This window comes from Ochotona curzoniae, unplaced genomic scaffold, assembly GCF_017591425.1.
Source record: "Ochotona curzoniae isolate NIBS_2020 unplaced genomic scaffold, NIBS_Ocur_1.0 contig_430, whole genome shotgun sequence".
NCBI lineage: Eukaryota > Metazoa > Chordata > Mammalia > Lagomorpha > Ochotonidae > Ochotona > Ochotona curzoniae.
The window spans coordinates 17298296-17314853 of NW_024466219.1; the positions used below are offsets into that span (position 1 = coordinate 17298296).

Sequence of the window (16558 nt, forward strand, 5' to 3'; positions counted from 1 at the left end):
TGCTCGTGTCTGTGGGCAAATTTCAGCTTCCCAGAGCTGACCAGCCTCTATCTTGCACCAGCCTGAGACTTGGGCCAAGATTTTTATCTCCTTCTGGGCCCTATCTTGGATCTGTCTTTCCCAGGAGTGGGCCCAGCCTGGAGGCCTGGATTATTTACACCTCCTTGGCTCCCTTGAGCAGCAGACTCTGTGGGCCCAAGAGCAGTAAATCTCCCTCCTAATCACACCAAGCTGCTGTGTGCAGTCTGGCCCGTTCTTGCGGGGTTGTTCATCACTTGCTGAGACAGGGGCTGTGGCCTAGACAGAAGCCTCCGGGAAGTGGCTGGCCCCCCGGCTGCTGCTCCCCTGCTCCCTGCAAAAGCTCTGTCTTCCACAGGACCCTCGTGTAGCAAGCCCAGAGCTCACATGTGTCACAGGGAACTGCTTCTGGGTAGGAGGTAACAGGTGATGACTGGATTCTCGGAGTCTGGAAAGGAGCGTCAGGTGTCCGCACACTCACCTGTCTCTCCGACATGACGTACAGGTAGCGCTGGTCGATGGAGAAGGCCATGTCCCCGAGGATGGGACTGCCGTCCTTCAGCACAGAGACCATCTCGTACTGTACCCCACCATGGGGTGGACCGTCAGCCCGAATCTGCAAGAGGAGTGAGATTATCTTCAGCATCTGTACCCAGGCTTCCCTGTGGGCTCCTTGCCTTGAAGGAGACGGGATAGCTTACAGGCAACGCCCTCGTGGCCCCGGTCACTGCCACACAGACAGCAGCCCCTCTTCCCTCCAGTGGCCCCATTTTCATCAAGAGGAAAGCTTTCTCAAGCCTGTGATTTCTAAGGGTGGGGTATTGACATGTGCCCAGAAGTTCTCAGGCATGATGCTGTACAGCCCCATCTGCCAGTCCCGTGTGCATGTACATATATGTGTAGTGCAGTGAGATGTGTGATGTGCAGACAAGCTCATGTGTGCTGCACACTTCTCTGTGGCTGGGGTGGCACTGTCAATACCCGTCTACAGTATCCTTGCCTCTCAGGCAGGTGCAGTGTTAGGGTGGATGGCGGGCGATTCCACAAGCCATCAAAAACTTGGAAATCTAGCAACTCAAGATTTTTCAGATCTCAGGAAAGTCTTTCTCGGTGCCAAATACGCCCCGGCTGTCTGCAAATCCAACCAGTGAGATGTGGTGAGCCAGGCATGCTGGCTCCATCTCTCCAAGGCCATTCCAGAAACATAAGTCAGAAAGGACTTGGATGTCATCTTGCCCAGGCCTTCTCAGTCCTGGCTGCCCATCAAACTTGTCTTGGCAGTATTACAAACGATGAATGCCACGGCCAGATCCCTCTGTCAGAATCTCTGTGGGTGGGGGCCTAGTTACTGTGTTGTGGTTTAAAAGCCTCCCAGGCGAATTGACCAATAAGCAGTAATGCAGTCCAGTGGTTCTCCAATCCACATCTGGTATTCTCCAAAATGTATATGTGGACTCAGCCCACCATCTCCAGTTTGTTGAGAATGGAACCTGGGGATGTGCATTTCTGACCAACTCTCAGAGACTGCGGATGTTGCTGGTACAAGGGCTTGAGAAGCATGCTGGTCTTGTATGGAATACTGAAAGGCTAATGGGAGCGGTCCCCGAGGCCACTCGGAAAGTTGGTGATAGGAGGCTTGGTTTGTGCTTCACTTGTACTTTCCTGCTCCAGCACAGCAGCTGACAGTGGATCAATACTTCCTAGCCCAGCTGGTTTCCTTCGGCCTCTGCCCATCTAAGCACCCTCCTGACTCTACCCCACCTCCTTTGTGAAACCTCCCCAACTTCCTTAATGGCTCATTAATTGCTCCCACGCGGATGCCTTTATTCCTACCAGACATGTGCCCTGGGATTATAGTCAATTGATTTGTTCAATGTATATGTCCCAGCAAACACATATTGACTGCCTACTCGAGCTGTTCTCTAATTGCTTCAGATGTGCATGAGTCCCGTCAGCATGTTGAAGGCAGGGTGAGGTTTTCTGTTTCTTCCACAAGCCTCTGAGGACCAGCATGGGGCTGGGAACACGACTGGTGATAGAGAAGAGGGGGAGCTTGGGAAATGCCTGCGAAGAAGGCATGAATATGAACATGCAGTTGGAGTGCCCTGGGCTCTTCAGTGTTGGAACAAAGTGAGGGCCAAGGACTAGAGGGTGAAGCTTCTCCTGCTTCTCTCCTGTGTACCTGTCTCTCTATTGCCTGCATGTTTCTCCCCCTCACAACTTTGGGGAGTTCCCTAAGTTGAGGGGTCACAACAGACTGACGCCAAAGGTTGGCCTCAATGCCCGGTGCCACGATCAGCATATGAGAAATCCAGGGTGACAACTGCATTTTCTGCTTACACTGGCTGACTGGGGCAGAGTCAGCAGCGCTACAGGGGCAGAGCTGGGGAGTGATGGCTGGGTCCTGTTCCTTCTCCTCTACTCTTGGAGCTTGAAGACAAGGTGTGGTATACACCTGCAGACCATGGGCCCATGGTGGAGTGGAACTTTCTGGTTCTTGGCTTCCCACTGGCATAGGCTCTTGTGCATAGACCTCAGATGTGGGGACAGTGGATCAGGGTTTGCTCAAAGTGCTGGTTCCTTCAGAAGCTGAGACCCAGGCCTCTCTCAAGTCTGACCCCCACAATCTTCTGACTTAGCCGGGTTGCACTGTGCCAGCTACAGCAGTCACCTGTCAAGTCTGGGCACTTGCTTGGCTCCCCAGCCAGGACTTGGACACAAAAACAGAAGGAGGAAGAATGTCACAGGTACTGCTCTCTCACTGGGGTCCCCTGGGATGAGACAGTCCTCACGGCCAGATTAGCCCTGGCATTGTATCAAAGATAACTTCTCATCACACACTCAGCTGTATCTGGCGAGGCCCAATGCCAAGCATCAACTTATAAATGACTCAAGGTTTTGATCAGGAAGATTTTTTTAGTTCCCTGCTGAGAATCCCAATCTTTCAATAAACTAGGAGAAGCCAGCATCAAGTCTACATGACTCTCAAACATCAGAGCTCAAACCAGTCCAGAACAGACGATGCTGCTGCTGGCACTGAACCCGAATGAAGCTGTCCTAAGTTCATTCGGTCTCAATCCCCAGGGAGACAGGTCTGACCCTCCCACTCCCTGCCATGCTCTCTGTTATACGTGTGGAAGAATCTGGAAGGATACCCATGGGAGGTCAGAGAAATGGAAAACAGGGGGACACAGGTATGAGGTGTGCTGGGGGCTGGCAGGCAGACAGCAAGCACAACAACTAACCTCCCTCCCCCAGACCCAACCCCACTTCAGTGTGGACAAAGGAGAGGGCTGGGAGCCTAACATCCAGGCCTTCTTGTAATGTTCTTCTTACCTGGGCTTGACATCCATGAAGGGGCACATTTTTTTAAGTCAGTGGCCTCTCTGGGATTCAGTTTTCCTCCCTGAATCATTGGAAGAAGCAATGTGCTCGACCCCTGTCTCAGGAGAGCCCCAGGTTTGTAGGATGGCCACAGCTGCCAGGGCTTGGGAACCCTTCCATACAGGCACCAGTCACTGGGGTACTGGGACTCAATCCAGATCCAGGGCACATGTCCAGAAGAACATAGCTGGCCCAGGGAGGAGATGTCCTGGGAGGGCTGTGGGAGGAGGGCCTGGTTGTAGGGCGAGCCCAAGCATCTTGCCATTTCTCTGTTTTAGATGGAAAGTCTTGAGTTTCAACATTGGCATAAGACGGTCAGTGGTGAGCAGACCATTGGGGGAGTCCCTAAACAAGATCAGCACAATCCCACAAAGTAACAGCTCTCCTCTGTGTTAATGCTGATGATGTCCCCTGGGCAGGGCTTCTGTGACCACAGGGACAACAGTAAACTGAACTAGGCCATGAATGCAGTCCGCGAGAGTGTCACTAGCAGAGCAAGTTACACAATTCCAGCATCCGGTGCAAGGAGCCTAGAGCTGGGGACAGAGGAGGGAGGGACCAGGACAGGTGCCACTGGTGTCAGGAGCCTATTTTTCTTGCTGGGTTTCTCCTCTCCCAGGAAGCTCGGCTACAGTGAATTGTGCAGAAACTGACAGGGCTGGCATGTTGGACATGGCACAAGAAGGAGGGCTTGCTACTGAGGAGACGGAACAGGCTTTGTGAGACTTGTCAGAGACCAAATGTGTCTGCACTATTGCACACAGAGATTTGGACTAGCTTGGTGATGGAGGTTTCCTGTTACTAAGAGACTTGACTGCAGAAGGGAAGACCACAGGTGACAGTCCCCCTCTAGTACTCAATAACTCTCCTCCATGGTGGCCCTGCCCAGAGGCAGTGGGAGAGACTGGGTGAATTTGCAAAAGGAGCTGTTCTGACGAAACTCACAATGTGTCCTCTGTCCTTCCCAGCAGCTTCTGCAAAGTGCTAGCCCCGTACAGAGCAAGGAGGAGCTCCTCTAACCCTGGCAAGGACCCCTGAGGGAAGGAACTAGAGCCCAGACTTGTTGGGAGAGTCATTTGGCTGAAGAATTGCCGCACCACCTGATGCTCTCCAGAGAGGGCGCTAAGGAGCAGTCAAGCCAAGGAAAAGGCCGACTTAACTCCCAACTTTCTCCCTCGCCACTCTGTCTCTTTAAAATGCCTCCCTGCAACCTCCACAAGTGGAACCATCAGTTTCCTGGGGGGCAGCGATGAACTGAGAACTCAAAAGAGGGGACCTCCCGTTGGGACTAGAGTTCAGTTTATCAGAGCTGGCTTAGGGGTAGGAATACTTGGGGGAGTCAACTAGGGCCTAGGAGAGATATCTTTCAGTCCCTCTTGGTGAGCAGGCCTTGCAAATGAAAATGACATAGTAATGGGGGTTGTGTCTCCCTTCACGTTTACTTTAAAGAACTATTTATTTGAAAGGAAACACACACACACACACACACACACACACACACACACACACACACACACACACACACCCCTTCCACCTGCTGGTTCATTCAGTACACACCTACACCAGCTGGGGCTGGGCCAGGCTAACCAGGAGCAGAGAACTCAATTCAGGGCTCCACATGAGTGACCAGGACTCATCAACTCGAACCATTGCGACTGTCCCCCAGGGCACACACAGGCAGCCAGCTGGACGTGGGAGTGGAGATGGGATGAGAGTGTCCCAAGCAGTGTGCTAACTGCTGCATCAAATGCCCACCTCGGTCCTTGAAATCAACAATGGCCTCTTAAACATCCAATTCAATCAGCATAGCCAGTCAAGTCTCTTATGCTCAGGCCGCTGCAACCCTATGCCCTGATGGAAGCCTCATTTGGGCTCTGAATTCTTCACACCATCTCGTCATCACCAGGACTAGGAACGGCAGTCACGGTCATTTTGTTTATTTGATTTTTTTTTCTTTTTTGATGAGAACTGCTAAAGAGCAGTGGGACTGGGCTTCTCCCTCTTGGCTGCTCTGTAGGAAGGAGACGGGCGTGACAGGCAGCAGGTCTCAGAGGATGGCCCTAGATACTGTTTGCTGGGCTGGGACCTAATCCTAATTCTCTTAATTGCCTGGGTGACTTCAGGCAGACACTTCACTTGTTTGTATAATAGTTTCTGCAGCTGCCAAATAAGGGTGGTCACTCCTGTCCTTCCCAGCTCGGAAAGGATATTGTGAAAACGAAATGAGTTATTAGCTATGAATTTCAGGACTGTCCACCGTTTATTTATTACGTGCTGCCTGCGAGCTCGGCCTGCCTTAGGAACCAGGACACTGACAAATGAGCCAGGGTCTGCCCGGGAGGCTGGGCTGGGGAGGTGGACGATCCAGCTGTCTTTGCTAACACACGGTGATGGGTTTACAGAGATGGGTTTGTATGGGGCCCCAGGGGACAGGATGCGGGGTGGGATGGTACCCTGCTTGGCCTGTAGGAGACCCTGGGTGGGGAGGCTTCCTGGAGGAAGAGGGGGGCTCAGGTGAAATGCATGAGTGGAAACATCCGGGTCTTGGGAAAATGTGAAGTGTGATAGAAATATAAAGGCGTGATTGTTAGGGCTCAGCCGGATGTTTGGGAACTCGGTCCCTCACCGGGTGTTTGGGAAGGATGAGAGTCTGACATTGAGTTATTGAAACTCCACATGAATTTCAGCAGAGCGCATCACCTGCTGCCCTAAAATCCCCTTGGGAAGAAGCCTCGTTATTTGGCTCTGTTCTGCTTCTCCCAGGACTCTGGGCTGGTGTGGCATACGGGTGTGTGTGAGTCTGTGTGCAGTGTGTATGCATGAGGGCATGGAAGGCTCATGGCTGACACAGGGTGTGGTAAGTATATGTAATATGCATGTGTGTGGTACATGATGTATGTGATATGTGTAGTGTGCATACGTGTGATATATGTGTTATATGTATGTACGTGTTGTGTGAGTGGCATGCTTATGTAGATGCATGTGATGCATCTGTGTGCACAATATATATTGTGCTGTATGTGTGGCATATGCATGCATGTACTCATACACATGTGCTGTACATAATGTACAGTACATGTATGTTTAATATATTGTTATGTGCATACATGTACATACATGTGTGACATGCAGATGCATTGAATGCACATGTGTGTTGTGCAGGATAGGTGGTATGTAGATATGTTGTGTGTATACGTGTGCCCTCTATATGTGTAATGTGCATGGTGTGTAGACATGTGCCATGCACATGACATGTATATGTGCAGTGTGTGAAATGTTTGCAGCATGCATGGGACTTGTTTATCTGTGCATGTCTGTGCTGTATGCACGCATGTGTGGTGCCTGTGTGAACTGTGCACAATGTGTATATGCGTGCATGTTTAGGCATTTGGGGTGGAGGGGAAGGCAGGGCAGGCCCGGTGCTGCTCAGACTGAACTTGGGGGTGAGTTAATGAGCGTGTGTATCTACAGCTGTGCATTTAGTGCTGTGGGAGAGAGGATTCAAGCTCAAGTTTATTTTTGTAGCACTTCATGACCCGAATTATTTATAGATCGAAGCCTTTGGTAAATTCAGTCTCTGTGAGTCTCCCTCCCTCTGTCCTGCATGCACAGTCTCTCTTTCGCTCGCTTTCATACACACACAATCTCACACACACAATCATACACACACTGTCAGAGGCAGCAGCAGCTTGGGGAGGGGAGTGCCTGTGGCAGCCTTGTTCTCAGGGCTGTGTGAGTGCTAACCAGGCGTGCAGAGTCACAGCTCAGCAGGTCCGAGCTCCCTGAAGGGCAGCTGGAGCCTGGCCTTAAATGTTTGGATAATTGCAAGGGGATGGAAGGGCCTGGAGCACTTGGCCTGCGGGTTACACTTAGCCAGGAGAGGGGCCAAGGGTCTCTCCTGTCCGGGAGGTCACTAAGAGGCACTCAGCTTGGAGAACTGCAACTGCCCCGTACCTTGCACACACACACGCATCAAGCTGCATACACATGCATGCCCATACCTTCACGTGCCATACGCTGAGCACTGGTCCCCTGTGAGCTGTCAGTCAAACACCAGGGCTTGGCCGTGCTGGAGACTGACATTTCCATATACAACTATTTCTATTTCTGTGCATGTTAGTATCAGTGATTACTATTCAGCCAGGCTTAGGGGTGTATGGCCCTGGAAGTGCCAGATTTTGGGGACTAGGCCATAGAGGGCTTTGTCCTGGGATGTGGGGAGGATCCTGTAGAAGATGTCCACTTTTCTGCACTTCCTGCACCTTGAGGCAGCCCGAGGGCAAACAGCCTGGTTAGGAAGCAGAGCGGGCAAAGTGCACGCTTGTCGAACCAGCTACTATGAGAACGGGGGGCATTCAGATGCTACTTGGGGAGCCTGGCTGGAGCTGGTACTCCAGGGGTCAGTCTGTCTTCTCTAACATGACTTCTCTGCTTCTCCTTAACCCCGGGAGACGGCCACCCAGCCCCTCACCCACAACATTCGCATAAGAGACAGGAGAGGTTTCTGCCTCATGCCTTCCTAGGGTTAGTGACAGACCACACTTCCCATTCAGGGCACAGTGACATCCTTCAGGCCTGGAAGCAACAAGTGGAGGAGCTCTTTGCTCTCTCAGGAAGGACCTGAACTCTAAGGACAGGGAAGGGGTGAAAGCCGGAGAATGACGAGCGGTACCAGGCGATGCCGGAAGGCAGGGCTCAGGCACTGTACCAGGTGCATCTCCCAGCACTGCCCCAGCATTAGGTTCAGGCAGGGCAGGAGCAGGCTCGGGAAAGAGAGCAAAGGCGCCAGGGACCGGGGAAGCACTTAATGTTTGGGAAACAATAAACAGAGCCAGGGACAGCCAAGCATTAAGCGGCCCCAGATGAAATGAAACCACACAGCAAGGCAATGACTCACGTGGAGGTGGGGGTGGAGGGTGGGAGGAGGGCCTCATAAGGAGTAGTGAGGAGCTTCTGCCAAAGCTGCAGCCCCAGGCGACACTCAGGGCGGCCACACCCAGGACTGGAGCCTAGGAGTGCCCTGCTGATTCTAGTGGAGAACATTCTCTCAGGTGTTGACCCAATGAGGTGATGCAGAGCCAGTTCGTGAGCTGATGGGTAGGGAGTGCACCTATTCTCACCATGCTTGGGAATAGGGAGGACCCAAGGGTGCAATCAGCATGCCGAGGGACAGGCCGGCTGCCCCGGATATGTGCCATCCCACTCCCAAGGAGGGGTCAGGAAAGGTGTCAAGTGCTCCTTGAGCTGAGGACGTGTGTGGAGATTTGCTGTAGCACATCTCTCTATTAATTCAGTTCATCAGCTCTTCTGAGCATCTACTCAATGTCAGCCAGCACACAAAAGGTCGGGGAGGGGGGACGTGATTAATCTTCAGAACTCTCTGAGGCAGATCTCCCTGCTTTCTAGAATAAGCAGTTTCAGTGTCTCCGAGGCCCATGAGGGGCATAGTAGGTTAAGTCACCACTTGCTGTGCTGAACATCCTGCATCAAAATGTTGGCTTAAGTCTCAGCTACTCTGCTTCCAGTCCAGATCCCTGCTCAGGCACCTGGGAAAGCAGTAGAAGATGGCCCAAGTTTGTGGGCCCGTCATGTTCATGGGAGACCAGGATGGAGTTCCTGGCTCCTGGCTCCTGCCTGGTCCAGCTCTGGCTGCTGTGGCCATTTGGGGAGCAAATCGGCAGGTGGAAGATTCTCTTTTTCTTTCTCTCTCTCTGTCATTCTGCCTTCCACATAGTAAAATGAATCTAAAAAGAGCAAAGCTCAAAGTTGGGTCTGCCTGTTGCTAAAACCTGTGCTCTTTCTCATTCTGCCACTCTCTGGGGCCTTGGTTCTCCCTAAGCCACAGAGGAGCGCAACAGCTGCTTCCAGACAAACAACCACACTAAAAAGTGCTGCACGCTTGTGCAGATAAGTCCCGGAGAATAAACCAGATCTTACAGCTGTCTCCACTAGTGTGACAAAGGAGGCCACCTGCAGTGTGCAAAAAGAGCTCCGGGTTGGGGGGGGTGTGGGTTGAAGAGGGTTATTACCCTCCTTAATTAACTCACTCTTGTCAAGGGTCTGGGATCACCCTTCACTGCTAATCTGGACCAGGCATCTCCTGCACTCACTAGCGTTTAGGATGGCATTTCCAGCTCTGGGGAGGGGACGGAGATCCTCAGCTCAGGGCACTACCGTGGGACACCAGACTTGGGCTTGAATGCAGGAAACTTCCTGACAGGACAGGTCATTTAAAAATACCCATGGGGCAGAAACGCTCGGTAACTGGGAGAAAGAGGGCGTAGTGCAGTCCCAGCTGCTGTATCTTTCCGCATTGCTCACGGCCTGGTCTGGGTCTTTATTACCTCTTATCTGTGCTGCTGCAATAACCTGGGAAATCTCCCTGCCTCCAGCAGATTCCTGCTCTCATCTAGTCTACCAAACACTGTCAGATTAATCTTCTTAAAACACTTATTTGATCCTGCCTTTTTCCGTAGGTGAAAATCCGTAAATTTCAGGTGTTTGTTATTTTCTTTCTCTTGCTTATCTCAGTCTGATTTTTTTTCCCCCTTAGGATGAAATACACTAGTTTTAGACTATCGAGAAAAACTAAATCTTTGCATGCATTCATGCCCACGCACACCACACCACCTTTAATTACTCCGACTGAGAAAAGTTGATTCTCCCATTTGTCATTTGAGAGTCGAACTTCATGCTACCTTCTTGTCATTTTCTAATTATGTTCCCTTCTTTTTTGGTCTGTATGGCTTTGTTAGAAAACTTACTCTACCTCTCGGATCTTAACTGTCTTTCAAAGCCTCCTCCGTGAAGCCCACGTGGCACACTCCTTTGGGGTGTCATAGCACCCGGCACATCCATGGCATACTCGCTCATTCATTTAGGTGATTAGCTTTCCCAGGATTGCTTAGTTCCTAGAGAAGAGACTTGGCTTTGAACGGGAACAGCCTGGGCACTGAGTGCAACCCATGCAACCGTGCAAATGCCAGACTCAGCCTTACACATGCTGCCTGGAGGGACAGAGCCTGAGGGGGCAGGACATCAGGCGAGGGGCTTTGCTTCCATTTCCTCACTTAATCCTCACCATCACCTGCTGAAGCAACCCCTGCCAGTCTTCCTAGGTTGTGGACATGGAGACTGAAGCAGAGAGGGTGAGACATGTCCCCCCAGGTCATGCGGAAGCCTCAGTTCCCATGTCCAGGAAAACCCTGGGGTCAGAGGTGGGGACAGGCATCTTGCCCTGCACCACTGCATCTGCCCTAAATCTCCCCAAACTGATCCCGAAACCACACTGCACACATCTGCTTCCATCTTTCTGGCTCCCTGTGGACCGGCAGCAGTGCTTGGGACACTGGCACACTCCAGGTGCCAGGATGACAAGAGCTGCAAGCCACGGGCTGGGATCCTGCTGGCTCAGAGGCAGGTGGAAGGCAAGGGTGGGGGTCAGAGCTGGGTCTGGCCTCCAGTTCATCTGACTCCTTGGCAGGGCCCCTGGCAGAACAGACAGCTGGGAGAGGTGTTGGTGCTCAAACCATCCCAATCTCCCCTCCTAGGATAGGGCTTTTAATATAATGAGTCGCTGCAGGACAACAGACCCCAAATTCATCCACTGCTACTCTTGTGAGGCTGGATCATCCTAATAAAGGTGGGGAGAGGGAGGGTTGGAAGGGCAATCTCCTTCCACATGGTTTGCCACGACTACCGGCTCCCCTCCCGGCCACCACCACTGCTCCAACATCCTTCCTGGTCACCTTGTCCTCCTTGTCTGGACACCTGCTTCTCCACAGTGCCTATCTTCACTCCTGCTGACTCCCACGGCTGCTGGGCACAGTGCCAGCTGCACAGTGCAGGGTACAGCACAGTGGGCACCAGCATCTTACCGGCAAGGGTGAGGGAGGCATGCCTTGGCCATGGCCTTGTGAGAAACAAGCTCCATCCTGCCTCTTATCTGAGCCTCATCAGAGTATCCCACGAGATCAACGGGGAGCTCAGTGTAGACCTCACTTGGTTAGGGCCTCTCCTGACCCTCCTGACCCCCAGGAAGCTTCCACCTCCCAGAGCAGCTGCACTGCCTGTGAGTACAGAGGACCACACGCAGCTATTCTGGGGATGCCACAGAACACAATAACCTCCCCACTGCCGCGATCACATTTAGAGTCAATGGACAGCAGGCTGTCCTCGCCCTGCCACAGTGAAGTCTGTGTGGGTGTTCTGGTTTCCTTTCTAGAAGTTTCCCTCCTGTGGGTGCTGAGTATCCCGTGGAGGCTGCGCCTTCACCCTCGGCGGTGCCCCGCACCCTCTCCCTTCCCAGCACTCAGCCAAGGGGACTAATCTGCATTTCCCTCATCCACAAAATGGGTAAAGTCCATCACACCAGCACAGTCTGGCTGCAGCAGGAACATGATCCATACAGAACATGAACACATTTAGGGACCTGGAAAGGAATGCGCGAAGATGACATGTTTTTGATCAATTTACATTCAGTCCTACAGGTGGACTAGACTGAGGGGGTAAGTGAGGCAGTGGGGACTCTCCACGAGACCCTGAGGCCAACTGGTCACCTCCCCACTTTGTCCTTTCTGAGAGAGCAGGTTGGGAAGGAGGAGAAGGAGGAGAGGCAGAGGGAGCAGCAGCAGGTGCATGGGGTAGGTGGCCTGTCCTTCGCCTCACGGACGCTCCCAGCCTGTGTGTGAAGGTGGCCTGTCTCCCAATGACAAGGAGTGGTTTAGAAAATGTCCCTTGCAGGACCCGAGCTGGGGACAGGGGGGAGTAAGCTCCCTGTGCTGGAAGGGCGGCAGTACTGCGTGACTCAGACCCTTTTCATGTGAGAGAGAAGTTAGGGGGAGGCTCTGGTCTTTGCCCACAGAGAGAAGGCAGTTGGAGGTAACCTCCACACTTCTCAGCTGCTCCTTAACAAGAGCTAGAAGGAGCTGCAGCCTGGCTTTTGTGTCAAGTACTAAAGCGTCCCCCTCTGCCCCTCCCACGCCCCCCTCCTCTCTCTCTCTCTCTTTTTTTTTTTTCCCTCTTGAAAGAGTGCTGCACCTCTCCGGGGACTGGAATCATTAACTGAACAGCACTTCGCCTCTCATCACTTCTGACAATTTGGCAGTGAGCTGGGAGTGCGGAGTTATCCACAGAAAAGGACAGGTGCAGGCATGGGGTGCGGGAGATAATAGGGTGTGTCTGCAGGGTCCTGTCTCCCAAGCCATGTGGCTGGGTGAGCAGGTGGAGTGTCACATGGCTTCTGTTGTCACCCAGAGGCTGACCACTCATCCGGACAAGTGATTCCTGATGGAGAGGTGAGAATCAATGCTCCCCCACCCCTATTCTATCTGACACCTGAACCTGCCATGCTGAGCACGAGGTATGGGGAGATATGGGAAGCCCGTGGGGCTAGGGCAGGAAGGATGGACCTTAAAAATGAGCTCCCAGGGCAGTAACACTCAAGCCCTGGGGATTTCCTATGAGGAAGGAAGGCAGGTTAAAAGAAAGGAGGGCTGTGGATTTCCCACTCAAGTTGTGATGTAAGCGGATCAAAGAGAGAACATTCTGGAGCTTCTGAGTGATGACCTAGGCTGGGAAAGCTCCCAAAATCAGCTCTGGACAACCCCAACTCTTAGGAAGCTGCTGGCGTTGAGGGGATTTCCCAGCACAGGCCTTGGATTCATAGAACCCCAGAAAATGTCAGAGAACTCCTGGGCCTCCTTACCTTGTGTGGATTCCTCTCCCCACCCCAGGAACCAGTCTGATTTAATCATCTTGGTATGAGACTATAGCTCCTATTTCCTGTGCACATTAAGGGTTGGTCTTGCACTGGGGACCTGACACTAACTGTCTCCTCCAATTCCTCAAGCGGATGCTACTAATAAAGAAGTTGGGCTGCGGAGAGGGCAGGTAACTTGCTTGAGGCCACACAGAAGTAGAGGGACTTGAACCTGAGTCAGTTTGTCTATAAAATCTAGAATTCATAGAGTTGCCTCCTTAAGGTAACTCACCTTTGTCTTGAGTATGATGTTAACTGTCATTTTAATGCTCTTATTGTCATCCCAGAGCCTACCTAAGTGACACCATCAATTATACATTCCCAGCCAAAGAGGTTAAAACCTTCCAGAGCATTTTATCTGACTTTGAGTCACATGCCAAGCACAACAGGGTGCTGCAGATGATGTTCAAACATAGGCTCAACTTTGAGCACCAGAAAGCCACAAGCATGGCCCACAGAGGTTTACCCCAGCAAATTCCCCTTTCCATAATGGTCTACACACTTGTTTTGTTATTGTAACTCCATGAGAGTAAGTCTATTGCAGCCTGGTTGGTGGATGGATACATGCCACAGCCTTGGCATTTTATCAGGAGTTACTATAAGAAGTGGTCATATAGAAGAAGTCTCTGATTTCAGCATTAACCCTTTGTCCTAGTTTCTGTGCAAACTCTCACCTGACGGATCACAAATAGAACGGACTGTCTGGGGAATGTTCTTTCCTGAGCAGTAAGCACACTTGTCCCCAACAGGGAAGAGCCACTCCAGCTCCGTTCATTTCCCTTTTATAGTTTGGCAGCTGGGACACTGAGACCAGAGCTGGAACTGGACACCAATGTTAATCTCCATAGAACAGTCAACAGTAGTTCCTTTGGTCACTTGGATTTTCTAGATCCAAGCCAATCATCTTGACGTGTTTGCCAAATCCTCTATCCTGAGTCACCTTCATTCCATCTCGCAGAAGAAGTGGGATATGAGTCACAGTCTACTCGTGTCTTCTGCTTGTCTCATGGGAGTTTGCCCTTTGTCTTGTGATGCCGTGACATTCTCAGGCTTTGTGTGGCGTGTTCTGTTTGCCTCTACAGGTGGGAGTCATCCAATGCATCTTTCTTTTTTTTTTCTTTTAAAAAGGGACGTTATTCATTTGTTCATTCATTCGAAGGGCAGATTACAACGAAGAGAGACATTTTCAGCTGCTAATTTACTGCCCAAAGGGCAGCGCCAGCCCAGGTTGGGACCAGCTTGAGGCCAGGATCCAACGTCCCAACGTGCTTGGGCCATCATCAGATGCCTTCCCAGGCACACTTATGGAGAGTTTGATTAGAAGCATCAGAGCATAAATCTGGAATACCAGTGTTGCAGATAGATGATGGCTTTGCCTGCTGCACCCCTATGTTGGTCCCTACTGGGTCCTTCTGGCTAGCAGTTTGGACTACTCCAAGGAAGGATGAAATATAATGAGCAATCGGGAGGAAGACGAGGCAGGGAGACAAGGCTCAGAATGTAGGCCCCGGAGTGAATTGTGTCTGTTGTGCTAATCAAAACCCAGAGTTTAGTTATGGGGCTGGCTGCAACATTATCTGTAACCCTTGGTAAAGTGAAAAATTAAATGGACAAATGAAGGAGTGAGTGCTTTTCTGAGCCAGGAGACTTCCCTTTTGGGAGAGGACCCAAGGGCTGTTTGGCAGCAAGCCCCGTCTTCAGATCGCCAGGAGCCTGGGGGCAAGGAAACTTCCTAACCCACCTGTGCCCTTGGCAAGCAAAAGCCATCTTTCACCTGCACAGGACCTGGCTTAGCTAGGTCAGTGTCCTGGGAAAGGAGGTGAGGATGGGGAAGTGGGAGATGAGGATGAAGCTGCTGCCGCCTTCCTGTTCCTTCCTTGAAAGGGACAGGAGCAGCAGTGTTACCCAGAGGGGATGCAGGAGGAGAACAGTGATTCCCAGACAGGTGTCCATCTGTCTGTCAGTTCACTCAGAATCTCCTTGTTGCTGCCACCTCCCTCTCTTCCTCCTCTCTCTTGTCTCCCCTTTGTTAATCCCAGAGTCTCTGCCTGTTGTCTTTGTTTGTCTTCATGCTGTCTCTAGTCTCTGTCACCCCTCCCCGCAGTCTCCTTCCTCCCAGATCCCCAAGAGAGACAGGCCTGTCCTCCGCCACCTGCCTCCGACCTCTGCCCCAGAGCACAGGGCCACGCCCTCCTCCCACACTGACCCGTGTCCAAACCCGGGCTTTTCATTCTAATCCCAGTGGCCTTGCCGACATCAGTGGAGCTAATTTTTTCCTGTAATTAAAAGGGAACCCCCCATTCCATCTCTAATCCTAGATAATGAGCTCTCTGATTGCCAGTGCTGGGCAGGAAACCCCGTGTTTGGAGAGGGATTTTGGAGGGACAGATTAGACAAACACTATGCAGGAAGCTGCGCTGGGAAAACACGCAGCTCTAGAAGTTTATTGTTCAAAGAGATTTGTGGCGGGCAAAAGGGTCTGGTTCCCTCCAGGTGGTCTGAGCTACCTCTGACCCCCGCAGGCTTCTCCAGCAAATGGGCAGCTTTTCTGGGCTCTAAGGGTCCTCCCTGAGGCTGCCCCAGGGTGGGCTCTAGCTCTAGCACACCGAGGAGGGGAAAGGGAGGATGCTTCTCTGCATGATAGCTCAAGGGGACCTTGTGGATATTGGCTGAAGGATGGCCAAGGGTGAAGGAGAAATGGCAGGAGGCAACAGAGCTCCACTGGGACTCCCACCAACCCTGAGAGCTGGAGAAATGCCTTTCCCCCAGGCTTTGGGGATTGTTTCTGAGAGCAGGGCCTCAGAGTCTCCTGACCCAGCCATAGGTGTGGGTGCAGTGACACTGACTGTGATCCCCCTGCTGTAGGTGCGCTCGGGTCAGGACACTTTCTGCTAGCTTCTGGCCCCTAATCTTCCTCCTACAATTCCCCTATAGGAAAGCAGATGACCCACTCAAGGTCATAGAGTCAACCTTGGTGCAGCTGAAGGAGAGGGCCTGGGCTCCAGGCAAATGGGTCTCTTTGCTCTGCACAGCCCTGCACCCTGCAGCTCCTGACAGTCATGGGAATGTGGTCATTTAAAACAAAGGAGTTGGGAAGCTTAGGATGTGAGACATCCAAAGAAACCCAGGACTCTAAAAGCACAGCTTTGACTTACTTCTCTGGGAGGATCTGAAATCCAGGAGCTCCTTCAGTGTCCACCTGGACACTTGCCCATGTGCCTCTCAGGCCGGCATTCTCAAACCCCTGCACAACGTGAGCGTGACCAGGATATGCAAGCTCCTTCTTTCTGTCTGTGCTACTCGCAGCCCTTAGATTCCCTCTCTCAGAATCCTTGAGAGGAAGGGGCCAACACTTACGGTCAGCAGCTGGGGGAGTCACCGTGCTCTCAGAGCCAG

General features: G+C 52.0%; 1 protein-coding gene across 2 annotated transcripts in view; it reads right to left on the minus strand.

Annotated features, from left to right (window-relative positions):
• Positions 1-16558, minus strand: part of PLXNA2 (plexin A2) — a 188549-nt gene that overhangs the window by 98583 nt on the left and 73408 nt on the right. For both annotated transcript variants that reach the window (XM_040985603.1, XM_040985604.1), the window contains one exon: positions 500-634. In XM_040985603.1, the coding sequence (XP_040841537.1) occupies positions 500-634 (135 nt within the window). The remainder of the gene's footprint in view (positions 1-499; positions 635-16558) is intronic.